We start from the raw sequence: 23,998 nt of genomic DNA, 5'->3' as shown, positions 1-23,998 counted from the left end.
AATAGGCACAGTCGATTGAGAGCTCTTCAACCAACCACAATATAAATGTATTTGAACAAACAGAGAAAAAACCCAAATCTATATTTACGTAACAGGAAAATCATCCTCCAATAAATTCCATCAAAATCCTAGATAACAAATTAGCTATTCATAATAGTATGAAAAACTACAATACTAGAATTCATAACCAATAATGAAAAATAGGGAGAAGGAAGTGAAAAACTCGATGAAGAATTCTCCGCCTTGCTCCTAGTGTGTTCTTGCCTCCTTAGGTCGAATCCCAGGTCTAATGTCGGTCTCATGTCGGTCTCCCTAGGTCTAAAGTGTGTCAAAAGTCCTCAAAATACCGTTTTTTCATATATATATATATACCAAGTAGGGTCGGGCCCAAACAATGTTCCCGCGCACTTGGCTGCGCAGATTTCACACTTTCTGCCCCATTTGCACGGTCAGTGCACGACCGTGCACTTTTCACCCTGTTCTGTTGAGAATTTGGAAAAACGTAAAACATGAACGTTGTAGCCCTTTGAATTAGTTTTCCAACCATATATTGTGAAGCCCAAATGGAGTTGTGAGAAAAAAATATGTGCATTTACTAGACAGTACGCAATATGCCTACTTGATTCTTCGTTCGTTTTTAACTATAATCCGTTGATCCTCGAACACGATCCCGGCTTAATTTCTTGGGATTTTACTCAAACTTCAAATCTCCAAATCACTTATATTCATTCCATGACGTCTACATGGCTCGGAATCACTCCTACAAGGTATAAAATACACAATTAGTGCAAAATACTAACGATTAAAGCTCAAACTCAATTAAAATGCAATAAATTAGAGTGTAATAAGAGATTAAAATACGTAATTATATCCTATCATCAACTTCGCCACATAATTGAATTGATCAATTCACCAAAATTTAGGAAAATATTTGACAACATGGTAGCAAGGGCAAATTTAGAATGTCATATATGGGTTCACGTGAACCCAATTATTTTTTTTTTCAAATCGTCTTTATGCATTAAATAACTTATTAAATATTTAATTTTTACTCAAAAACCTAAATGTGTATTTGTGTGCTATTCCTAATAGTCCGGAACCAAAGCGTGGTTCTTTTGGACCTAAAGAACCATAATATGTGGGGAAAAACTGGGCACCATAATATATATAGCGTGGTATTTTACCGCGCTATACCTTAACAGGCAAATGTGTCGTTAAGGTATAGCGCGGTGCAATACCGCTGTATTTGAACTTAAATGGGCGGGAATGTATAACGTCCTTATGTAGGGCGCTATAGTATAACGCCTTACATAAGGGCGCTATACCTACATAAATAAACGACCCTTCTCCTTCCCCACCAAATCAGTCAACCTTCCTCTCTATTAAAACAAAACAAAAACAGCTATATTAATCAAAAACTCCCCCATTTTTAATCAAAAAAACTCGGTTGGAGCCCAACGGTCCACAAAAAGTATAGATTCTCGATCTCACATCGTATCTAAGGCGTTATCTCATAGTGGGTTGCTCGTTTCGGCTCCAAGTCACCAACTTTTCAACTTTCCAAAAATTAAATCGAGGTATTCCGACTTATTTTTTGTTAAAACTCATGTATCAAAAATGCCTATTAGTTGTTTTTTACTGTGTGCTATATTATTTCGTGATTGTTTTGCAATTCAGTTAATTTGTTGTTGTTTTGTCGAATTATATTATTAGTGTGCTAAACAAATTAGTAAAATAGAGAAATTATTATTAGTTGTTAAAAAATGTTAATTAGTTAATTTTTACTGTAGTATTTGTTTTTTTGTGATTATTTTGTGATTAAATTAATTTGTTATTTTTATCTGGTTTAGATTAGTTATTTGCAAAAGGATTAGTAAAATAGAAAAATTATTATTTTAGGAATAATTAATCTTATTTAGATGTTATTGTTGTACATATATGAATATGTGACTTTAGTTCCCTGTAGTGGTATGTTGTGCCTGTAATTTTAATATAGCGCTCGTATCTTTAATGTAGTGCCCTTTTAACGTAGTAAAATATAGTGCCGTTTAGCGTAGTATCTTTGTAGTTATTGAAATTAATCATTTAATTATCTGTTAAAACTCAAAAATATCTAAAAAGGTGATAGTTCAAACACAAAATCTCTCGAATTCTAGTCAACAAATATAAGAAAATAACATTAGAAAACAGTAATATTTGTCAAACTAAGTATTGTTATATGAATATTTAATAATTAAATCTAGTATAGTTATGAAAATTAATTATTTAATTTTATTATAGTCAAAAATAGGTGAGTAACAAACAAACATATAAAATAATAAACTAACATATTAAATAATAAACAAACATATTAGTAAAAATAAACATATTAAATAATAAAAAAAATATAAAAGAGTAAACTAACATATAAAATAATAAACTAACATATAAAATATAAAATTATAATATAGAAAATGTATCAACCTAATTAATAATATAGTAAAATATCGAATAAATTTTAATATTAAAGATATTGCAATATATTTAAAGATGTTAAGCAATAAAAAAGAAAAATATTTTAGTTGATATTGTTCAATTTTCAATAGTCGTCATGTAGATTCCGCCTGTGCATCCCGGACCTGCATTACTAGAGCTACTATTGTTACAGGCCGAGCATAGGTCTTCGTACATATGGAAGGGGCAGTGTTTGGCCGAGACATTCCACACTAGACGGGTAGACGATATGTGGGACTTTCTTAGGGCCCACCCACTCCATCCCCGTATTGTTAGACACCTTCAGGATATGGGTTTCTATAGGATCATAGAGATCGTCTAGTTGTAGTTAGACTGGTCGTTGATCACGGCTATGATAGAGCGGTGGAGACCGGAGACGCACACGTTTCATTTACCCATTGGCGAGGCTACCATCATGCTTCAGGATGTGGAGGTTCTTTATGAGCTGCCGGTTGATGGACATCCTGTAGCTTACCCGCATGCTCTTAGAGAATATACGAGATTGCAGTACCTGCAGTTGTTGCAGCAGCTCACCAGTTTCCAGCCAGCGGAGGAGGCTGCATTGAGTGGGGCCAATCGTTTGCAGTTGACGCTTGTCTGGCTGCATTTGGAGGCAATAGATGCGGACATTACGGATGATACACCAGATCTTCATATCAATCGGTACACGAGATTGCTTATGCTGCTTATGTTTGGTGGGGTATTATTCCCGAACACTTCGGGAAACCTAGTCAGCTTGAGATTTCTTCATCATCTTGAGCAGCTAGATGATTTACCTCTTTACAGGTGGGGTGCAGCTGTTCTAGGTACTTGTATAGGAAGATGTGTCGGGCTAGCATAGGCACCTAGCGAGATATTGCTGGATTTTTGCCGCTGCTGCAGGTGAAAACATGGTCAATTATTTTCATGATTATAACATATATAGTAAAAATATACCTTAAATTTTACGTCCACAATATATATTAGGTTTGGGTATGGGAGTGGTTCTTGCAAATCCAGCCACCTCTACCACCCATCGCTCAGGATACACCACCTCTACCGTTTCTTCCTTTAGCTGGGAGGTAGGTTGATAGGCGAGGCTACGGACGCGAGGTCGAGGCTCGACATAATCTCCCCTATTATAGGGGTTTGTTGGATTTAATTGAGGCGCGCAGGTACATGTATACTTAAGTTTACTTGGCCTGGTTTTATATGTATTGCGTTTACTCATGATTCCTGTTTTTACTTAATAGTTCATATGGAGGCCATACAACAGCGAGCTAATAGCTGGTTTGCCAATTATTGCTCGAGCGACTGACTTATGTGGAGCTCTTCCGTCCTATTAATGTGTCTCGATATTGTTGAGCATCATGCCACCGAGTGAGTCCTTCTCCAGTTTGGTCGACTGGAGCTTGTACCTACTCTGCCTACTTGTCTTAGAACACATTACCAGTGGGATTATCCTTCCAGGGTTGACTAGACATACATGGCTTAGCTAGAGGCGCACATGGAGATTTGGGACCGCCGGCATGACCTAATTTTGCGACCCTATCCATCTGAGCGTACGGATGGTGAGCATGAGTATATGGGCTGGTACCGCAGCGTTACCCGACTTTTCATCGGGAATCCCGTTCATCACGCTGGTGGTTGGTACATTCCATATACCGGGAGACATGAGGCACTGGTATGTTATTTTTTATACTTACTTATAACGTTAACCTAGCATTTAGTAATTAATATTTTACATGTTGTACAAGCTATTGGCTTACTTATGTTCTACCAATTATGACTGTAGATGCAACATCATATCGGTGAGGGAGCGGCAGCTTTGCACGTGTTTGGCCGGCAGGTTATAGATTTGGCTACCCGAATATTTAGGCGAGCCCGAGATGATGAACGCTTAGGATACGAGGCTGATTAAGTACCGCCACAGCAGTACCATCGTAGGCTAGCAGTGGAGCCTGAACGTGGTCAACGTGGAAGGCGTCCCCAGAGAGGTAAGGGTGTCCCACAAGGTCGTGGGGGTCGACGAGGACGTGGTCTCCAGCAAGGGGGCGTTAAGGCACCTGTTGATGATGTTGGAGTTGATTGGCCTGGTGACCACCCTGAGCTAGACCATGCTCCTAGTGATATGTCGTCATTCATCCTTCAGCCGGAGCTAGAGACTTCGCAAGTGACCCCGTCAACTCCATTGTTGATTGCGAGCATGGCCATTATGCGACAAGAGTGGGATCAGTATTTTCCTGGTCCCGTAGAGCTATCGACGGTTGCTGATGATCGTCCGACATGAGATGTGCATAGTGTGCGCCGACTGAGTTATGGCTCATGCTGAGGATTTTTCACAGGATTTGGTTATTTTGTATTACTATTATTTATATTTGTTTTTATCTCATTGATTAGTCATCAATATCTAAAGTGTTCTTTTTCTTTAAGACATCATCCTCGCCCGTCACGGAGGCCACTTTGTGCGATACTGACATGCCTGAGTCGGATGATTATATTCAGAAGCCCGCCGAGACCATGGTAAGACTATTTAAATTTTTTTAGCTAACACATACATTAGTAATATATATTTCATATACTAAAATATCTTATTATTTTGTAGGTTACTACTGGACCGACAATCCCTTCTACTGTGCCTGCCAGCCTTACCAATGATCATGCTGCAACGCATCCTCTGATAAAAAGGCGACGTGATGAGAATGATCATGATAGTGTAGCCGGGCGAGATGGGATGAGCCTTAGGCCAGCCAATGCTTTAAAGCATACAAGCTGTGGGACACATTGACATTTTTTATTATCTGTACATATGATATTCAGTATATAATAGCAACATTATTTATGTTTTATTTTTCGAGTTATTTAAGTTTAATACTACAACACAAAAACAAACATAACAACTTAACATAATTTAAATTCGGCACAACTAATGAAAATACATGACACGAAAAATATAAAAATAAAATACTACACTCAACACATTCATGTGTTTGTTTAGTTACGATCGCCATTATTTTCTGCTTCAACCACTTAAATTTTTCTTCCAACCTATTTTTTTCTTCTTCCGCCTCTTTTAGTTTCTCCTTCACTACTGCAAGTTGTTATTGTAGTTTAAAGATCTGGAGTTCATATTCACCAGTCATATTCTAAACATACTGCAAACAAGATTTGTAGTATTCCTGGTTAATGGGTTCATCATACCATTCTTCAAAGCTACATTGATTTCCGTCCTACCAATGGGGATTATAACACAACACTAATAAAAAACATGTTATATAAAAATATTAACAAATATTTTTTTTCAAAATAATAACTTACAAGTTGTTGACCCACATTACTATTTGACCAGCATGGCTTCAAAATCGCATATTTTCCACAATAACACACTGATACATCATTGCGTCCAGACATTTCTTAATGCAAGAGAAATGAAAAATTTATAGAAAGTTTTTCTATTTGTTTTGGTTAAGCGCATATAATAACTAAAGTGTGCTAGGATTTTATAGGCAAGATAAAACACATAACGCATATTGGTGGCGCACTATGTTTCGCGTGATAATGATTCTTTAGGGTACAAGATAGCTTTTGCAAAACAACAGTTTTTTCAGGTCGACAAGAAAATACACATATAGCATATTGGTGACGCACTATGTTTCGCGTGATAATGATTCTTTAGGGTACAATATAGCTTATCCATAATGGCAGCTTTTTTAGGGCGACAAGACAATACACATAATGCATATTTGTGGCGTGCTATTCTTTCGCGTGATAATGATTCTTTTAGGTATAAGACAACTTCTTAAACTAATCCAAGTCATATGTATTCAAAGACCATTTGAAGAAACATTACGACATCCATTTAGAAAATACCACTACCATTTAATAAGTGGTTCAAAAAGAGGCAAAAGAGTGAAGGTAGTTCAATAGATCCCCATGGAACACATCTTAACACTATCGATATCTACCTTGAAAAAAATATGCTAGGTTACTAAACTGACTTTATTGATGACAAGTGGTATAGTGTTCTGCGTACCTTGGAAAATAAGACTATCAATATACACACTTATCTCAAAGTTTCAGGGCACATTATTGAGGGCGAAACGCATTCAACAAAGCCTGAAGGTATGTGATTTTGGGGCGAAAAACTACAATGGGTTCCCCTTGACTCAAAACGGTGTTATTATAAAGTACTATGTCGCTGGCATGGGCTTGTTATGCCACAAGCACTATCTGCAACCTTCCAAACAAACACACACAAAGATGAACCAAAAGTAATTCGACATTTGATGAAGGAGATTCTAGAGATGAAAAAGGCACTAGTTGTTCATCATGTAATGGATGATCTTAACTTCCTAAGAGGAACGGAGGATCAGTACTGGATTTATTAGAAAATGATAAATTGTATAGAAACAATGATTATCCTATTTTCCCAACAGTTGCCGAGTGGGAGGGAATACCTAAGTTTCTATCACAGACATGGGACGTAGGAGTCCCATATTATTGTAGAAATCAAGCAAGTGGTCTTATTGATGATAGCAATGAAATGAGAGAAATATGTGTCAACTGAGGCCTAGAATATGATGCCCTCAGTCCCGAAGGGTATGTACACGATGTTGACGAAGTAGATGAAGACACTGATAATAAAATAGTACCAGACAACGATGATAATGGCGAATGACAATTTTTTTCTTGGGTGTATGTTAAATTATTGTACTGAAGTATTAATGCTAAATATCAATTAGATTAAACCCCAATGAAAACATAATTTTATTTCATACATTTTGCAAGCTGAACATATACATACACTTATTACAATAAATTACTGCAATAAAACACTACGTGTATCCTTCATAATTGGGCACATTGGATGAAATTCCACCGGGAGCTGAATTACCACCACTACCCAAACTAGCTGAAGGACATTTACGAAGCTTGTGTCCTATTTGCAAACATAAGCCACATTTATGCGCATAAACGGTATCACCAATATCCATTTGGTTCCGTATATGCGTTCTTTTTTGCACTTTTCATTGACGCACATACTCCTTGTTACACACCATTTAAATGGTTTCGGAGGCCAATAATGCTCAGCACCCACTGTCTGCAACTGCCCACTATAGATGTTTAAGTATGCAGCAACACTATATTCTTTATCAACGTACTTGGTTGCCGCGAAACCTGTATATTGAAAGCACTTCATGGCATGTGAGCACGACTTGTGATAGATGGACCATTTCCCACAGAAGCATAACCTTCTAGCTTCATTAACAATGTGTGTATTATTCTCCCGATTGTAATGGATAGTGGTGCGAACTTCAAAAATATTTCTCTCATTGCAATACTGAAAAAATGAATGCCATTGTGGTTGCTTCCTGTATTTCTCAAATCTTTTCATTGGTATTGGCATGAATTCAACACCCATTTCCATCAATGAGGATGCACCTCTGGACCTTTCAACAAACCTCTCCGCCATCTGCTTGAATGACATCCACATCATGGCAATGATAGGAAATCCACGTGCAGACTTCAGTAACCCGTTGAAAGACTTTGACACATTTGTAGTCAGAATTCCCCATCTTCTGCCACCATCTGCAAGCAAAGTCCACTTGTCAAGCTCATGTCGCATCAACCAGGTATAGGCTCCTTGGTCTTCCTGCCTGATCAATTCCATTCGTCTCCCGAATTTACACTCTTGGTGATCAGTTGCAGCCATCCACATTTAATCATGCAAGTCCTTGTTCGAATAAGCCCTATAGAAGCTGGCTTTTAGGTGCCTCACACAGTAACGGTGGTAGGCATATGGTTCCTGCCATATATGCAAATTCTGTACAGAACTTAAAATACCTCAATGCCGATCAAATATTAGAAAAATATCCGAACGCTGTTTGACAACATGCTCCTTCAAGTGGTTCAAAAATAATGTCCACGTCTCTTGACTTTCATTGGCCAAATAGCAAATGCTAGGGGAAATATACTTTCATTAGCATCTACTGTAACATCAATCAACAACATAATATAATACTTTCCATAGATATGAGTGTCGTCTATGGATATTATCGGCTGACAATGCACAAAACGATCAATGACTGTTTTAAAGGCTCAGAACACATGAGTTCTGGTATTCTTGGACTCCGCTCAATCTTCCATTCAACAACAGTCCCGAGGTTAAACATGTACCTGGGTAGAGATGTAAAGGACTTATCCCAGTTACCATAAACAACTTCAAACGCACGTTTGCTCCCGAGAAATGCCTTTTCTTTTGGTAGTGGTACACCCATATACCTGGTGGACAAATGTTATATACTCTTTGATCTTGTACCTTATGGACGCTTCAATGTGTGGAATCAAGATAAGAGAAATCAAGTCAATATTCAAGTTAAAATGATGCCCACTAAATATGCCCATTTCACAATTGTGGGTGCCAATATATTTACCCACAACTCATATATTTGTTTTCTGCTTCCTCGCACGCAGCATCCAGTTACAACCTGTAAATCATCTACGGAAAATAACCTTGTATACATCCGGAGATGACTCATGAACCATGATCTAACGACACTCTTTTATGTTGTACATTCGCACCCCCTGCTTAGGCACGCTTTATCAGCAAAAACATGCCTTTTGACAGCACTGTTACTCTATATTGATCCCATATTGATGTCCGAATTTTATCAAGATCCCTTGTGAGGGCATCCACATCCGACATACTGGGCAAATGATCAAGGTGGGGAATCTCCCTTGAATGAAACGGCACGTGGGACTCGTACGCTCTTGGTCTAATGGGAGGTGGAGCATGCTCCCTTGTCAAATCTGGTTCAACATTCTCTTCCTCCCCATCATCATCCTCATCAGGGAAGGGTGTGTCATCTCCAGACTCATCAGCATTGTTGTCATATCACTATTTTCTTCCTGACTCTACGCATCTGCCAGATCCTGATTAAATATGTCGTCTTCGGGCAATTGAGTAAGGACATAACCTTCAAGTTACTCGTTTTCATTGCACAATCAATAAAATAATGAGTTTCATAAATTGATCCAAATTTTACATATAGATTTATCACTTCACTTACAAATCATAATGTGTTGATATCCCATGATGGACATTGTTGTGTTGATGATGACTCCCAAATGGACCACCATGATCCAACATACTAAAACTAGGCATATTTCAACTGGGCGTTGGTTCATAACTTGTAAAATTCATATCTGGCCAGTACCCCCTGTGAAATATATGGGTATTAATATAAATTCAATATATAAAAATAAACATCGTAACACAAAAGGAAATTGAAATTTACCACTCGGCTTGTGGATTATGTAAACTAGGAGAGAAATTATTTCCTCGCTCCTCATTAGCCCGTTGAGATAAGTTTAGATCAGGCCAAACTCTTTCACTCGGAATCTGTTCGGCTAAAACTGCTACAAAATAACCACCCGATGATTGAGGGATATCCCTACTTTGCGGAACCTCATTATTGTGAACATCTTCAGCTTTGACGTACATTTCCAATATTTTTATCATAAGAAATTTATTCTTCCGGAGTCCTCAAAAAATCTCTCAGAGTTTCATGGTCTTCGATGTTAAACTCAGCATAACAAGCAACCCATTGTAGAGTGACAGAATACGGATATTTTTCGGTTACTTTAATATTCACCGAACGTTTGCTCATACTCATTTTTTTACATAACAACGATACCAATGTATCGTACTCCATTGTAAGTGGCAACTTAACATGACACTGTGGAGATAAACTATAGCTTACTGAGTTATTCGCCACCACACCCCCAATATAATGAAACCCTAATTCTTCGCTTTTCAAATATTATGACAAAATACAAAATAACTTAATGAATAATTATTTCAGACGACTTGAAGGATCCTGAATGGATTTTTACAAAATCCTGAAACTCTTTAAATAAGGAAAAAAAATCAGTCCCGGGGGCACAATTATTTGAGGTATAGCTCCTTGAATATGGACGCTATACCCAGTTGAATTATTGGTGTGCTAGTTAAATCAAGAAGAATTATTTGTGGGCCCAATAAACACCGCACTATACCTTAACGGCAAACGTACCGTTAAGGTATAGCGCGGTAAAATACGACACTATATATATTATGGTGCCTAATTTTTTTTCTACACATTATAATTCTTTGATCGAGTCCAAAAGCCGGACTCTTATTCCTAATGGGTATGGTGTGTCGGCTATGAATGGACAAAAGAGAGGATTTGGTTAAATTCCCAAGGAATGTCTAATATGTCAACTACGAAGAGAATAACAGAATTACTACTGCTAATTAAAGTACTTTTAGGTTGAAAAAGCAAAAAGAAGTTTGAAATATTAGAGCACAGCACTAATATTCATGCAAATTTTGCACTTCAAAAAGAAGAGCTAATAAAGAAAAAGAAGGCACTTTGTTCTGACTATATCCAAGAAGATATTCTACAGTGATTCTCCTTTTAACCAAACAAAATGAATCCTAGGAACAGAAACAAAACATAAGCCCCAAAGGTTAATTGGTTCCGGAGGTGACATAATCAACGACGTTCATATATTTACCCCTATTTCAGTCGCATCTCTGAGGAGGAAATGGTGTTCTTCTATGTTAGTTTTTACCGATTTCTCGTAGAAAGTGTCATGTATAGCTCAAAAACATTTCTAACGAGTCTTAAAAACCAATCTCCCGGTATCCTTTCCTCTTCCTTTTTCTTTTCGTTTCGCATTCAGTGTAAGTATCAATTTTGGTCTGTTTAATTTGGATTCGTGCTAATATTCATTTTCGGTTAAAGTCAGAGGCGAATCCAAACTTTTAAGCTTATGAGTTCCTATAATAATCCCAAGTTAATCTACAAGATAACTGGACAAATGAACTGGGCTAAATATTCGTATATTTTTAATGAATTTTTTAGTATAAATACAGGGTCTATGCAAAAATTACTGGGTTCACGAGAACCCGTACCGTTTGCTCTACATCGGCTCCTGGTTAAAGTGCTCCTTTAATTTGCACTCCATTTGATATGAAAACTTTCGTTTTCGACTTTTCACAATTATTTGACAACACTCTGCTAACGAGTTATAAAGTGAAGTTCTCTGTATGAAGAGGATAGATTAAGCTTTTCATATGTCAAATGAATATCTTAAATTTCTGGTAAAATTTAAATTCCATCGATAAGAAAAATATAAAATGCAATGGGAACAGTAATTTTTTGTATTTAATTTGGCCCCTAGCTAGACAGTAGCACTTTCATATGTAGCAACTTAGAATTCAGTGCTTTCTCATGTCCCTTCCAGTAGTAGTGTGAAAGGACACTTAAACTATTCATTTAACCTAATCTCAGTTTAATAATGGAGTACTCAGTTTCAATTCTCTCTTTTTTTTTTTCCCCCCCTTTCTCCATTTTAGGTACATGGGACTATTATCTAATTACTGATCGAGACATTTTTGTATATCTGTATATGTCGAAACTGACAAAAAGATGACTTCGCATGTTAAGTTAAAATATTGCATCTAACAAGGTGGAAATATTATTTTTTGGTAAGAGATTAAGTTTATGTATTAACAATATAAAAAATATTTATATCAGGACAGTTAAAAAGATATATGTATTAATTGGTAGAGTTTAACTAGTATCCATCACCCATAGAAATATTTTACACAATCAAGTTATCTTTGTTTGTTGTAACGAAACAACTTATTTAATTTATTTTCAAAATTATAAATTTCACTTTTAAAGAGAATTACATGTAAATGATTTCTGAATTACCTGATGGTGTAAAATATTAAGTCATATTATATATCTATAAAGAAAAAAAAATGAGGAGATGAGGCAAAACATCCTACAATCCTTGCGTATACAGAAATACTTTTACGTACTGTCAGTAATATTAGGTAATTTTCAATGGCAGACCTCTTTTGTTGCCCTATTGACCCTACAATTGGAGGGGTATTTACCCCCCAAGAAACTCGTAATCTTGCCCTAAAGATTGGCTGACTCAAATCAGATGACCATATTTCTATATTGTCCGACGTACCTAACGCAATCTTCTTCCTCTATATAAACCATGCATGGACAATCTCATCTTCTCAAACTTCATAAAGATATCTTTAAAAAAAAGAGAAAATAGAGGTAATTAGTTGTATCAATGGATCAACAACATTCCACTTGTTTTTCTTCTTCAAGTAAAATTAATGACAAAGAAAAGAAGAAAAAAAGATCAGTTGTGAAACTATCAACTGATCCACAAAGTGTAGCAGCTCGTGAAAGAAGGCATAGAATCAGTGATCGTTTCAAGATTTTGCAGAGTTTAATCCCTGGTGGTTCAAAAATGGATACAGTTACTATGTTAGAAGAAGCAATTCACTATGTCAAATTTCTTAAGACTCAAATATGGCTGCATCAAACCGTGATTAATATTGTAGATGATTATGATAATCCAAATTATCATGATCAGTTGCTAATGGCTCATGACTCTAATTTTGCTAATTATTATCCTCATGAAATGGTGGAATATTGCCCAGCTCCTGTTGAGAATGCACAAATAAATTATAACTTGGACCAGCTGCAGCTTCCAGGTTATGCATTTTCAGATGGGGATCAATTCCAAGGAGAAGAAACTAATATTACTGGTGATTCTTTTATGTACTATTAGTTAGTTAATTATGTTGCCTAAGTTTAATTAGAATACGTAGTGTGTGGTAGTATGGTATGTTGTTTTCTCTCTTTCTATCTAGCAGCCTAAAGATGGGTTTGTGTTAATTAATTAGATGTAGTAAATTGTATGTGTTGGTTAGTTGATTAAGTATGTTGCAAGTTATTTTCACTGATCAATTAATCAATGACTTTGTGAAGAAGCATCTGGAAGTTCAATTTGACTAATGTATAACTTTTTTTTAAAAAACAATGAATGGATAAAAAGAGTGAAAAGAAAGAAAGAGAGAAAATTATACAAACAAAATTACGGGAGGTTTAGAAACAATTTAAGTACTACCTGATACTATAAAGAATATTTACACAATTAAATCACTTAAAAGAAATTTGGTATGTGATTTAGCAGTTTAGCTATTATGTAGTGAACTGTTTGGCTAAACTTTTAATAATTGTTCATTTTTAGAATTGCTTTTATCAAAATAACTTTTCGTAGAGGTACTTCCGGAGAGAATTAAATGCATCTTTATTTATCATATAAGGATAATATTTGAATTAAATAGAAGAATTAACCCAAATCGTCGTCCGCCTAATCTCTAAAACTAAAAATAGCCAACGAATATATATATATATATATATGTGTGTGTGTGTGTAACTTTGTATAATCAATATATAATATATGTATACCGTCCAAAAAAAGTAAATAATGAATCTGGCCGGTTATTTATGTAATAATCCGGTAAATAGACCGTGGGCCTAAAGCTGCTGATAGAGGCCTGAAAACATGGGCCTATGTCTGCTGAAAGCCCGTTAAATACGCCAACCTAAAATAGTGCTTCCTTATCCTTAAAAAGCAATTTGAGGTCGTCTAAATCAGGATGGTGATTTTATGGTTTCTCTGCATGTCAAGAACATATAGGTAAGACACATTTTTAGGAGATCACTGAGATAAACTGAAACATAATCTTTCTCGTGTGTTTGAAAGTAGAAGAAAAGATTACTGTAGACGGTCAAAATCGTGTGTCCCCGATTTTGTAGGCTCGAGGGGTCGCATCGAGAACAAGTTCAATATAGACTGAGCTCGAGTTCGAAGGCAGAATGCGAGACTCGAAGATCTATGTGCTCGAGGAACATCAGAGCCGAATATGGCTAATCTCGAGATAATACCGTTATGGTTTTGTAACAGAAAGGGCGAGATTCCCACGGTGGCCCTAAGATCGTGGCGTAAATTCCGGAATAGATTTGTACGAGTTAGTACGGATTTGTACTAGGAGGTTAGACAGTTGTCCCAATAAGATTCTTTACTGTAAATAGAAATGTACATTATTTAGGGTTCCTCTACTATATAAAGGGGACACCAATCATTTGTAACATTCATTTAATCATTGGCAAAAGAATATACTCTCTTACTTTCTTGTTCATTACTCATCAGAATTGTCTCTTAACTTTATTGTCTTTATTTTACTATTCTTGTTGACCTACCTCGAGGTCACCATAGCTCGAGGTCAAGACTTGCTTAAGCACTGGTTTGATTCAGCTTACTTCTTTAATTTTCACGTTTGATTTCTTGGTTATTAATTAGTATTGAACTAAATCACGTATCTTTAAAATCACAAACAAGTTTAATTGTTACTCGTATTTTCGAGGTAAACAGTTTGGCGCCCACCATGGGGCTAAAGATAATAGTGGTTATTTCAGTACTGATTCTGATAACACACGTTATTTTTACACTTATTCTTTTCAAGAATTTTTGTTCTCAAGTTAAATTATGTCAAACTCACAAAACGCACCCGTACACGGCGATGATGGTCTAGGATTTCATGGGGAAAACAACAATGTAGTTTGTCACACCTCCCTTTTTCCTATACCCTGTAAAGGGTATAAGGGAGTTTTTCCAATTAAAGGACAATCGAAACGGGATTCCTTATTAATTTCAGAGTCGCCACCTGGGAACTTTATGGCGTCCCAAGTCACCGATTTTAATCCCGAATCGAGGAAAATATGACTCTGTTTGTCATTCTGCGAACCAGAAATCCGGGTAAGGAATTCTGTTAATCCGGGAGAAGGTGTTAGGCATTCCCGAATTTCGTGGTTCTAGCACGGTCGCTTAACCGTTTTTATACTTGGCCTAATTATCTTGATTTACTAAATACATTTTTTCTTGTTGCATGATTTGGTTATTGCTTTTATTTAGATTATTTACAATTATAGACCTTTCTTGAAACGAATCACGCGTACGTATATTCGTATTATATATTTTTTATAAATGTAAAGAATCGTGTCACGCATACGTGTACACAATAAAATTGATAATATTTTTATATTTTTTATTATAAAAAAAAAATTATGTTCGAAATTGTGCTTAAAATAAAATTACGAACATTCGTCACTCTTGTATGATTAAATAGTGAACTGCACATCTCGGGTTATATGAAATTAATTTAATTTAAATATCCTCCGAAAAACCCCTTTTATTAAGAAAGTTTGCTCGAAGTTGCGCGAACGCATACTCCGAATTGTCTTTAGAAATGTAATCATGTCACGCGAACGTGTCCCCAATTACACAAAATATTTTTTGATGGTAATATAAATTTTCTACAACTGTTTATTATGTCTATTTATTTTTAAATATGAAAACCATGGGAAATCACCGAATGAAATGTCTCGAGATTTCTAAAAAAATCAAAATTTATTAGGTGTTGGCCACAAATTATATATATATTATTTAAGCGGGTGAATTATATACCTTAAAAACTATTCAGACTAAAAGAATTAATGAGATGAAAAATAAATAACATATAACTAAAACTACCGTTTTATCGTGAATACGGTATATGTACCTTCAGTACTTGGTAATTATATGCACAAGTTATTTATCATTTTCCTAAGCTTAAGACTAAGTGTATATGTTTGAAAAACTTACCAAAAGCGAATTACGTGTAAAAAACTAGGAAAAATTTAATTGATAAGCAAACTAATAGTTTTCGAAGAATTTCCATTATTCTATTCGGAGCGAACTCTACTTGCATATCTTTGACTTAAAATGTTGCAATTCGTATTTGTAAATCCGACTTTCTTCTAAACGACTAGTTTTTAGTCCAAAGTTTTAATTATTTGGTTAATTTGCTTACGATGATTGAGTTTGGGATAGGTAAAATTAAACCAATTTTTTTTCGACTTATGCAAGCTATTTACAAATACTAAATCTACACTTTGTAAAATCATTGACATTATTTATATATTATTTTTAAGAAATGAGTTAATCGCATTCCTAAAATAAATAGGCCATTTGTTATTAAGAAAGAGAACTAATCTACAAATTTATTTAATAAAATGACATTACATGTAACGTAATTATACATCTGAACTATCCGTAATGTTCCAATATCTTAAACGTAACGGATTATATCAATTCCTCTCTCACTTTATAGTTATACACATAACCGTTATCATGCCACATACGAACAAGAAACAACTTACATCATCTAGCTTTAAACAAAAATCGGATGCTTGACGAGATATACTAGTAATGTGGTTCCTTGAGATTTCCATACTATCCTATACTTAGCCAACAAGATTACAAAATTTAATTAATGGTCAGCTTTCTGCCGTGTTCCCTATCTTGACAATTCGAAAATAAATGTTACCACTACTTCAGAATAAATAAGATTACAGCAGAGTTTATACTTCTCCAAAAGGCAAATTGGCTAATAGCGCCCATGTCAAGTATAATACTACATTAGCTAACTAAAAAAAACTGAAATTTAACTAATAGATTTGAATGAGTGGAGGACATAATTGCAATTCCAAACTTCATTTATTTGCAATATTGAACCTTTTCATGACATGAGTCTACAGATATATACCTGGAAATGAGGGTAAAAGAGGTAATATTTCAGCAACAGCAGCAACAGAAAACCCAACAGCAGAAAAATGCCAATGATTCAGCAGATTTGAGCAAAAACAACAAGACCCGTGAAAACCAGACACACAGTAGCAGAAATCTTAGGAAATTTCAGATTCAAACGAACAGTATCACCAAACAAGTCCGGACAGATATGAGGAAAACAATATTTCTGATTTTTCTTTCTTTCTTCTCTTATTTTTTCTGTTCTGTTTCTCTTTTCTGTGTGTGTGTGTGTATGCTCTTTGTTTTTTCTGTTTTTCTCTTTCTGTTTTTTTCTATGTCTGTATCTTCTGTCTCTCTTCCCCTCTTTTTCTCTATCTCTTTTCTTTTTTCATATGTCTTCTCTCTTTGTATTTTTTGTTTTGTTTTCTGTCTCCCTTCTCTATATGTTCTCTATGTTCTCCTGAAATCAGTCCCTAACACCTCTTCTTATACAACTTATTTTTCTTCTTTTCAGCCTACTGCCCGGACCCCTTTTCCCCTTTTAAAATCAGAAATTTCCACTCAAATAACACTAAGTCTGGATTTTCTAATTAATCAGCCACTAAGGATACCTTTTCCCTTAATTTCAGCCCCCCCCCATCTTCTTTTGTTCCCCAGTATTCTTTAAACAAACACATTATTGAACCCTACCATTAGTTGTCTATTATCTTTACACAAACCCACTTAGGAATGTCTCAAATCAGTCCACTAACAAGTTTGAATATTCAGCAGCCCTTAAACAAGTATTCATGTAGTTTATTTCCCCCAAACTAACCCTTAACTACTTCTGAAAAATCTCAAAATACTGCCCCTAATACAAAATCAGAATCCAATACAAAACAGGTTTTATCATCTGTTCAACATTAGTTTCTGATTGAACAGCTATAACCAAATCCTAAGGTTTTAATGCAGAACAACATTAGATTTCCAATTCAGAACAATATTTACAGAATTTTAAATAATCGGGTAATTAACAATCAGAATTAAAACCAAACAGAATGTTGAATGATTCAGTCTATACAGACAGACTAGTCAATGAAGCTTAATCAAATGATTGCATATTATAGCTGACATTGATTAGGAAACAATGAAAACAAGCAATTCAAATAATTTCAGGATTATTGCCAGAATCAGGGATTTAACGGAAACTAATTAATCGACACCACTTATTAATCAACTGCACATTACAATTGACACTTAAACAAATTAGTAACAAAGCAACTATCAAACAGTGTTATTGACGAATTTATAGGCTAACAGGGAATTAAGTAAGCGACGCAATTTAGGACTCGATTTCACCATTTATAACACATACAGTTAGGACGACTATAAATAACAGACAAAATTGGACCAAATAAAAGGTCCTTTGAAAATAAATAGAGTCAGTGTGACTTAATAACAACCAAAATCAACATAGTAAATAAACAGATACGTAAATAATGAAAATAAACACGAAGGAAAGAAAAAAATACCTCATAATAACAGAATCAATACGGACCCAGTCTTTGAAACTCTGATTCGGATATTTTGAAATCAAACAGACCTTAGTCGAAGTATTCTCAACTGAAAATACTTCGATTAAGGTCGATTAGACCCCAACTTTCTATTCAATTTGGGCAGAATCCAAAATTTGGGATTTTAGGGTTCTTGAAGGTTTGATTTAGGGCTCAACCGTTTCTGGTCAGATTCGAACCAAACCAAGTTTGGTTTGGTTACGAGTGAGGTTAGGAGAGTGACTGGTGTGGGTTTGGGGTGCATTGGGGTAGGTTCAAGTTATGCTCGAATCTTCGATTGAAGATTCGAGACGATGTAGGGTGATTCGAGGTGAACAACTAACAGATCTATAACGAGGCCGGTTAGGGGGTGCTATGGTGTTAATTAGGGACTAGTTGGTTTGGATCTGAGTTTGGCTAGAATCTTTAAATGAAGATTCGAGAAACTCCAGGAAGATTCGAGCTTAGTGGTTACCAGATTTGGATAGAGGATGGTCAGGTGGTCTTAGGGTGTTGGTTTGGTGACCGACAACGTAGTTGCCGCCAGGTTTCAGGCGAGGGGGAGCTAGGGCGGCTAGGGTTTAGGGGCATCGTCTTAGGGACGATGATGAACAGGAGAGGGAGGGGGGTGTTTGGTTAGGGGGCTGGGGTATGAATTTAACTTATATAGGGGAGGGGTGGTCTGATCTCGTCTGTTGGATCAGGTAAGATCTACGGTCGGGATCAGTTCATTTAACTAAACGGTGCCGTTTTGGTTTTAGTGGGGATTGGGTCGGTCTCAGATGTAGGTGGGTCGGGTATAGAGGACTGACCTGGAACCATCAGATCAAAAATCAATGAACGGCCCCGATTAAATTTAATCATACGACGTCGTTTGGTTTAATTAAAGATCTGAACTGGACCGTTGGATCTATTTGATCAATGGTTCAGATAAAAAAATACCAATACGGCGTCGTTTAATTGTCTGGAAATTACCTGGATGGGTATCATCAAAATGACGTAGTTCTTGCCCTATACTACGTCGTTTGATGGTTTTTTGGGTTGGCAGATCTGGGCCGGGTAGGAGGTGTAACCTTTGGGCCTGATTTTCTTTTAAAAATTGGCCCAGTCCGAATCCTTCTTTATTTTTTGAATTCTTTTCTTTTTCTTCTTTAATTTTCTGATTTAAATACAATTCCTAATTAATTGTAAAATCTAACTATAAATATTAATTAACACTTACAATAATTAACATGCAAATCAAAAAAATGAAATCACATAAGGGCACATTTAAATGACAAAATTACAATAATTACATATTTTTGTGATTTTCTTTTTGTAAAACTTGTTAATTCCTAAATTGAAAAACTAAATCCTAAATGCACATGCAACACATATTACATTATATTTGGATTCGGAATGTATTTTCCCTCCGGAATTTTCTCTACCAACATTGTGTCGGAAACCTGGTAAACCCATGGTCCCTGGTCATTTTCTATTCCCTCGACCGGTACAATGGCACTGCTGTGAGCATTTAAACTGTCTTCCCCATGCACAACTATTTCTTGCTTATCCCATTCAAACTTGACCACCTGGTGTAGTGTTGATGGGACTGCTTTAGCAGTATGTATTCATGGTCGACCCAACAGTAAATTATAAGAAACAGCTATATCCAACACCTGAAACTCCATTGTGAATTCAACTGGCCCTATTGTCAGTTCCAGCACTATGTCGCCAAATGAATCTCTGCTTCCACCGTCAAATCCCCGTACGCAAATATTATTCTTTTGGATCCTCTCCTCTTTTATTTTCAACTTGCTCAGAGTGGAGAGAGGGCAGATGTTTGCGCTTGACCCGTTGTCAACCAATACCCGGGTCACTACGGAGTTTTCACATTTTAAGGTGAGGTAAAGAGCTCTGTTGTGCTCAGTACCTTCCACAGGCAATTCGTCATTAGAAAATGTGATTCTGTTTGCCTTAAAGATTTTGTTGGCTATTTTTTCCAAGTGATTCACGGAGATTTTATCGGGAACGTGTGCCTCATTCAAGATCTTCATTAAAGCCTGACGGTGCTCGTCCGAATGGATCAGCAATGACAATAATGAAATTTGAGCGGGCGTCTTTTTCAATTGTTCCACGATAGAATAGTCGTGGAGCTTCATCTTTCTCAAGAATTCTTTTGCTTCTTCTTCCGTCACAGCTTTCTTTATTGGTGTTGGATTATTTTTAATTTTTCTTAACTCTTCGGGAGTAAAACATCTTCCCGAGCGAGTCAAGCCTTGCACCTCACAGACTTCTTCCTTGACTTCTTTTCCTTTGTACATTACCGTCACCCGTTCATAGTTCCATGGAATGGCCTTGTTGTTGATCACTGGTAACTGGGTTACTGGCTTGATAATAACCCGATCTACACGGGCTCCTTCCACGACTATGATGGGTTTTCTGGCGATCCCTGGTACAATCAGTTTTGATCCTACCTGCTTCGTAGCAATTTTGCTCGAAGATCCCTTCTCAACTACCACAGATGGCTCATCACCATTTTTGTTCTGCTTAGCTACCGACTTCTCCTCTGCTAACTGTTCATCTGGCTTGGCTTCATAAGACCGAATCATCATGACGGTTTGTGACGGCTTCTTTGTTTCCCCATCAGCCCGTACTATTTCTATCATATTGGCCTCCTGATGAGCTGGCATTGGATTTCTGTTGATATTGGGAGCTTCGGGGGTTTGAACTTCAATTTTATTAGTATCAATCAGCTCTTGTATTGCATTCTTTAAATGCCAGCATTTTTCTGTATCATGGCCTGGTGTACCAGAACAATACTCACAACTAACGGTGTAGTCCAGATTCTTTGGAGGGGGATTGGGCAGCTTGGATTGTATCGGCCTTAGCATATCTAGTTGTCTTAGCCTGTGGAACAGACTAGTGTAGGATTCTCCCAGTGGAGTGAAGGTTTTCTTTTTCTGCCCCCTTTCACCCCTGAATGCTTGATTAGGCCTGAAACCTGGTCCGGGATAGGCTCGCGGATAAGGGTAGGTACTTGGTATGACAGGAGCATGCCAATGAGCGTGGGCAGGTGGCTGATTGTATGCTTGCGCATGGTTAACGAAAAAATGAGGTTCCGACGGGTGATAGTAGTGTTGGGGTGAATTATGGTGATAAGTTGGTTGGTGGGATCGATGTTGATTGTAGTAATGAGGTGAACCTCTGGATCCCGACCAAGTTCCTGAATCAACCATTGCCGCTTCCTCTCTTTTCTTCTTTCCAATCCCTCCTACTCCGCCTTGAATAGCTTGAGTAGTTGCCTTAATAGCCGAATAACTCATGATTTTATTCGTCTTGAGGCCTTCTTCCACCATACCTCCCATCTTCACTACTTCGTTGAATGATTTTCCTATCGCTGAAACCAAATGGGCATAGTAAGTTGGCTCCAAGGCTTGTAGGAAGTAGTCTACCATTTCACTTTCCTTCATAGGAGGATCCACCCTTGCTGCCTGTTCCCTCCACCGGAAACCATACTCTCTAAAACTTTCATTGTGCTTTTTCTCAAATTTTGTCAAGGATAGTCGATCTGGGATGATTTCCAGATTGTATTGGAAGTGACAAGCAAATGCCTGTGCCAGGTCATCCCAGGTGTACCATCTCCCATGGTCCTGGCGGGTATACCACTCCAAAGCTGATCCGCTCAAACTTTGACTGAAGTAAGCCATTAATAATTCGTCTCTTCCCTCAGCTCCTCGCATCTTGCTGCAGAAACCCCTCAAGTGGGCTACTGGATCGCCGTGCCCGTTGTATAGGTCAAATTTGGGCATCTTGAAACCAACTGGTAATTGCACATTTGGGAACAAACATAAGTCCTTGTAGGCCACACTGACCTGCCCTCCTAACCCTCGCATGTCTCGGAACGATTGTTCTAAGCTTTTGACCTTCCTGAACATCTCTTCTTGTTCGGTATTTTTGACTGGCTTGTCAATTTCTGTTGGGAGGTCAAAACGGGGAGTAAATGAATAGATTTTGGAGGCTTTGAAAGTGGGCTCCGGGGGGTAGTATTGGTTGTCCTGGGCCTGGAATATAGGCTCACTAGGAGATTTGTGGAATGTAGCTGGGGGAGGTGCCACGAAGACAGGAGTTACTGGTGGAGGAGGGTATGGAACTGGTTTAGGAGGTGGAGACTGCGGTGTATGAGAGGTGGTGCCTCGGTAGTGCTGGTAGATGGGGAAACTCGGGGATAGTTCAGTGGTAGGACTATCCTGAGTTTGGGCTACTGATGGGGTGGAGGCAGGGTTAGCTGGGTAAGATGGGGGCGATTGTCCTGTAGACCAAGCCCGATACATCTCGGCCATTTGTTGCTTAAGTTTAAGCATCTCTTCTTTCATTTTACCGACGTCCATCTCCTCTATCTCAATACCTGTGTCGACATCCGGGATAGACATGCTTTCGGGTATCGGTCCTTTTGATCTGGTGTGATAATGATAATATGCCAGTATACTCTTAGAAAATCTAACTGCTTGAATTCTGGAAATGAGCAAACTTGTTAGTTTTGAGAGTTTAACACATATATAATTACACGTTGAGATGCAATGTTCCTAGACAAATAACCCTTTTCTATCATGTATTTGCTCGGTTGCTTGTGTCATCCCAGCTTTTCTTGATATTTCTTTTTATTGTCACTCACTCTTTATTTTATTCCTTCTTTTGATTGTGGTCGAATCTTATAGAGATTGCCTACGTATCATGTCCCCGCGTGAATCAGACCTTGCGTAGTTCGGATGTAAAGCAATTGTCAACACTTTTATTTATTCTTGAAATAATACAAAGATGGAACAGACATTACATTTGGAAAACATTATAAGAAAATGGTTTAAAAACTCGACACAAACCCAAATCAAACAAAAGACATAACTCTTAACAACTCTGAACATGCTCCACTTCCCACTTTTGTTTTCAATCATTGGATCATCTGCTCATGGTGGGGCTTGACCCGGCTGACCTCCTAGCGTGCGATACATTCTTTCTAACTCCATTTCCAGATGACCGGCAAAAATAGGTGCATGCTTTATAAACCTTTCATAATCCATCCCTTGGCAGTTCACATAACTTTGAGAGGTGTAAACCACTAAATCATGGATTTGTGCCCTGAAGTCTTGGAGACGTTGGTCTTGGTTTTGCAGTTGCTGTTGGTGAGTGGTGGCTATATCTCTGATACAGTCTTCGCGATCTAAAGATGACTCTAATTGAGCTCGGAGTCTGGCCTGATCGAGTCTCGCCTGTGCTCTTTTTCTGTCAATGTCTGCGTGTTGATGTTCTCTGTTGTACCTTCTCGCTTCTTCCAATTGTGTATGGAGTTGAGCTTCTGAATGCATCCAACGGTCTTTCTCTTTCTTGAATTGAGCCCTGTCTTCTTCGGATTGCATTACTTAGCGTTCCTTATTAGATCTGGCCTCCTCGTTTAATTGTATGATTCTTTCTTTAGCTTTGCCCAATGCCTTTTCGGTTTTTGCCAAAATGGAATCATAATC

General features: G+C 37.1%; 1 protein-coding gene across 1 annotated transcript; it reads left to right on the top strand.

The window, feature by feature from the left end:
• The first annotated feature begins 12,542 nt into the window (after positions 1 to 12,542).
• On the top strand, positions 12,543 to 13,178 carry LOC107800373 (uncharacterized). Its single transcript, XM_016623540.2, has one exon. It carries the CDS (start codon positions 12,616 to 12,618, stop codon positions 13,120 to 13,122), a length of 507 nt encoding a protein of 168 aa, XP_016479026.2. The 5' UTR covers positions 12,543 to 12,615; the 3' UTR covers positions 13,123 to 13,178.
• Positions 13,179 to 23,998: the final 10,820 nt, after the last annotated feature.

The sequence above is a fragment of the Nicotiana tabacum genome, chromosome 10 (genome assembly GCF_000715075.1).
Source record: "Nicotiana tabacum cultivar K326 chromosome 10, ASM71507v2, whole genome shotgun sequence".
Classification (NCBI taxonomy): domain Eukaryota; kingdom Viridiplantae; phylum Streptophyta; class Magnoliopsida; order Solanales; family Solanaceae; genus Nicotiana; species Nicotiana tabacum.
This window is presented reverse-complemented; position numbering and strand designations above follow the sequence as displayed.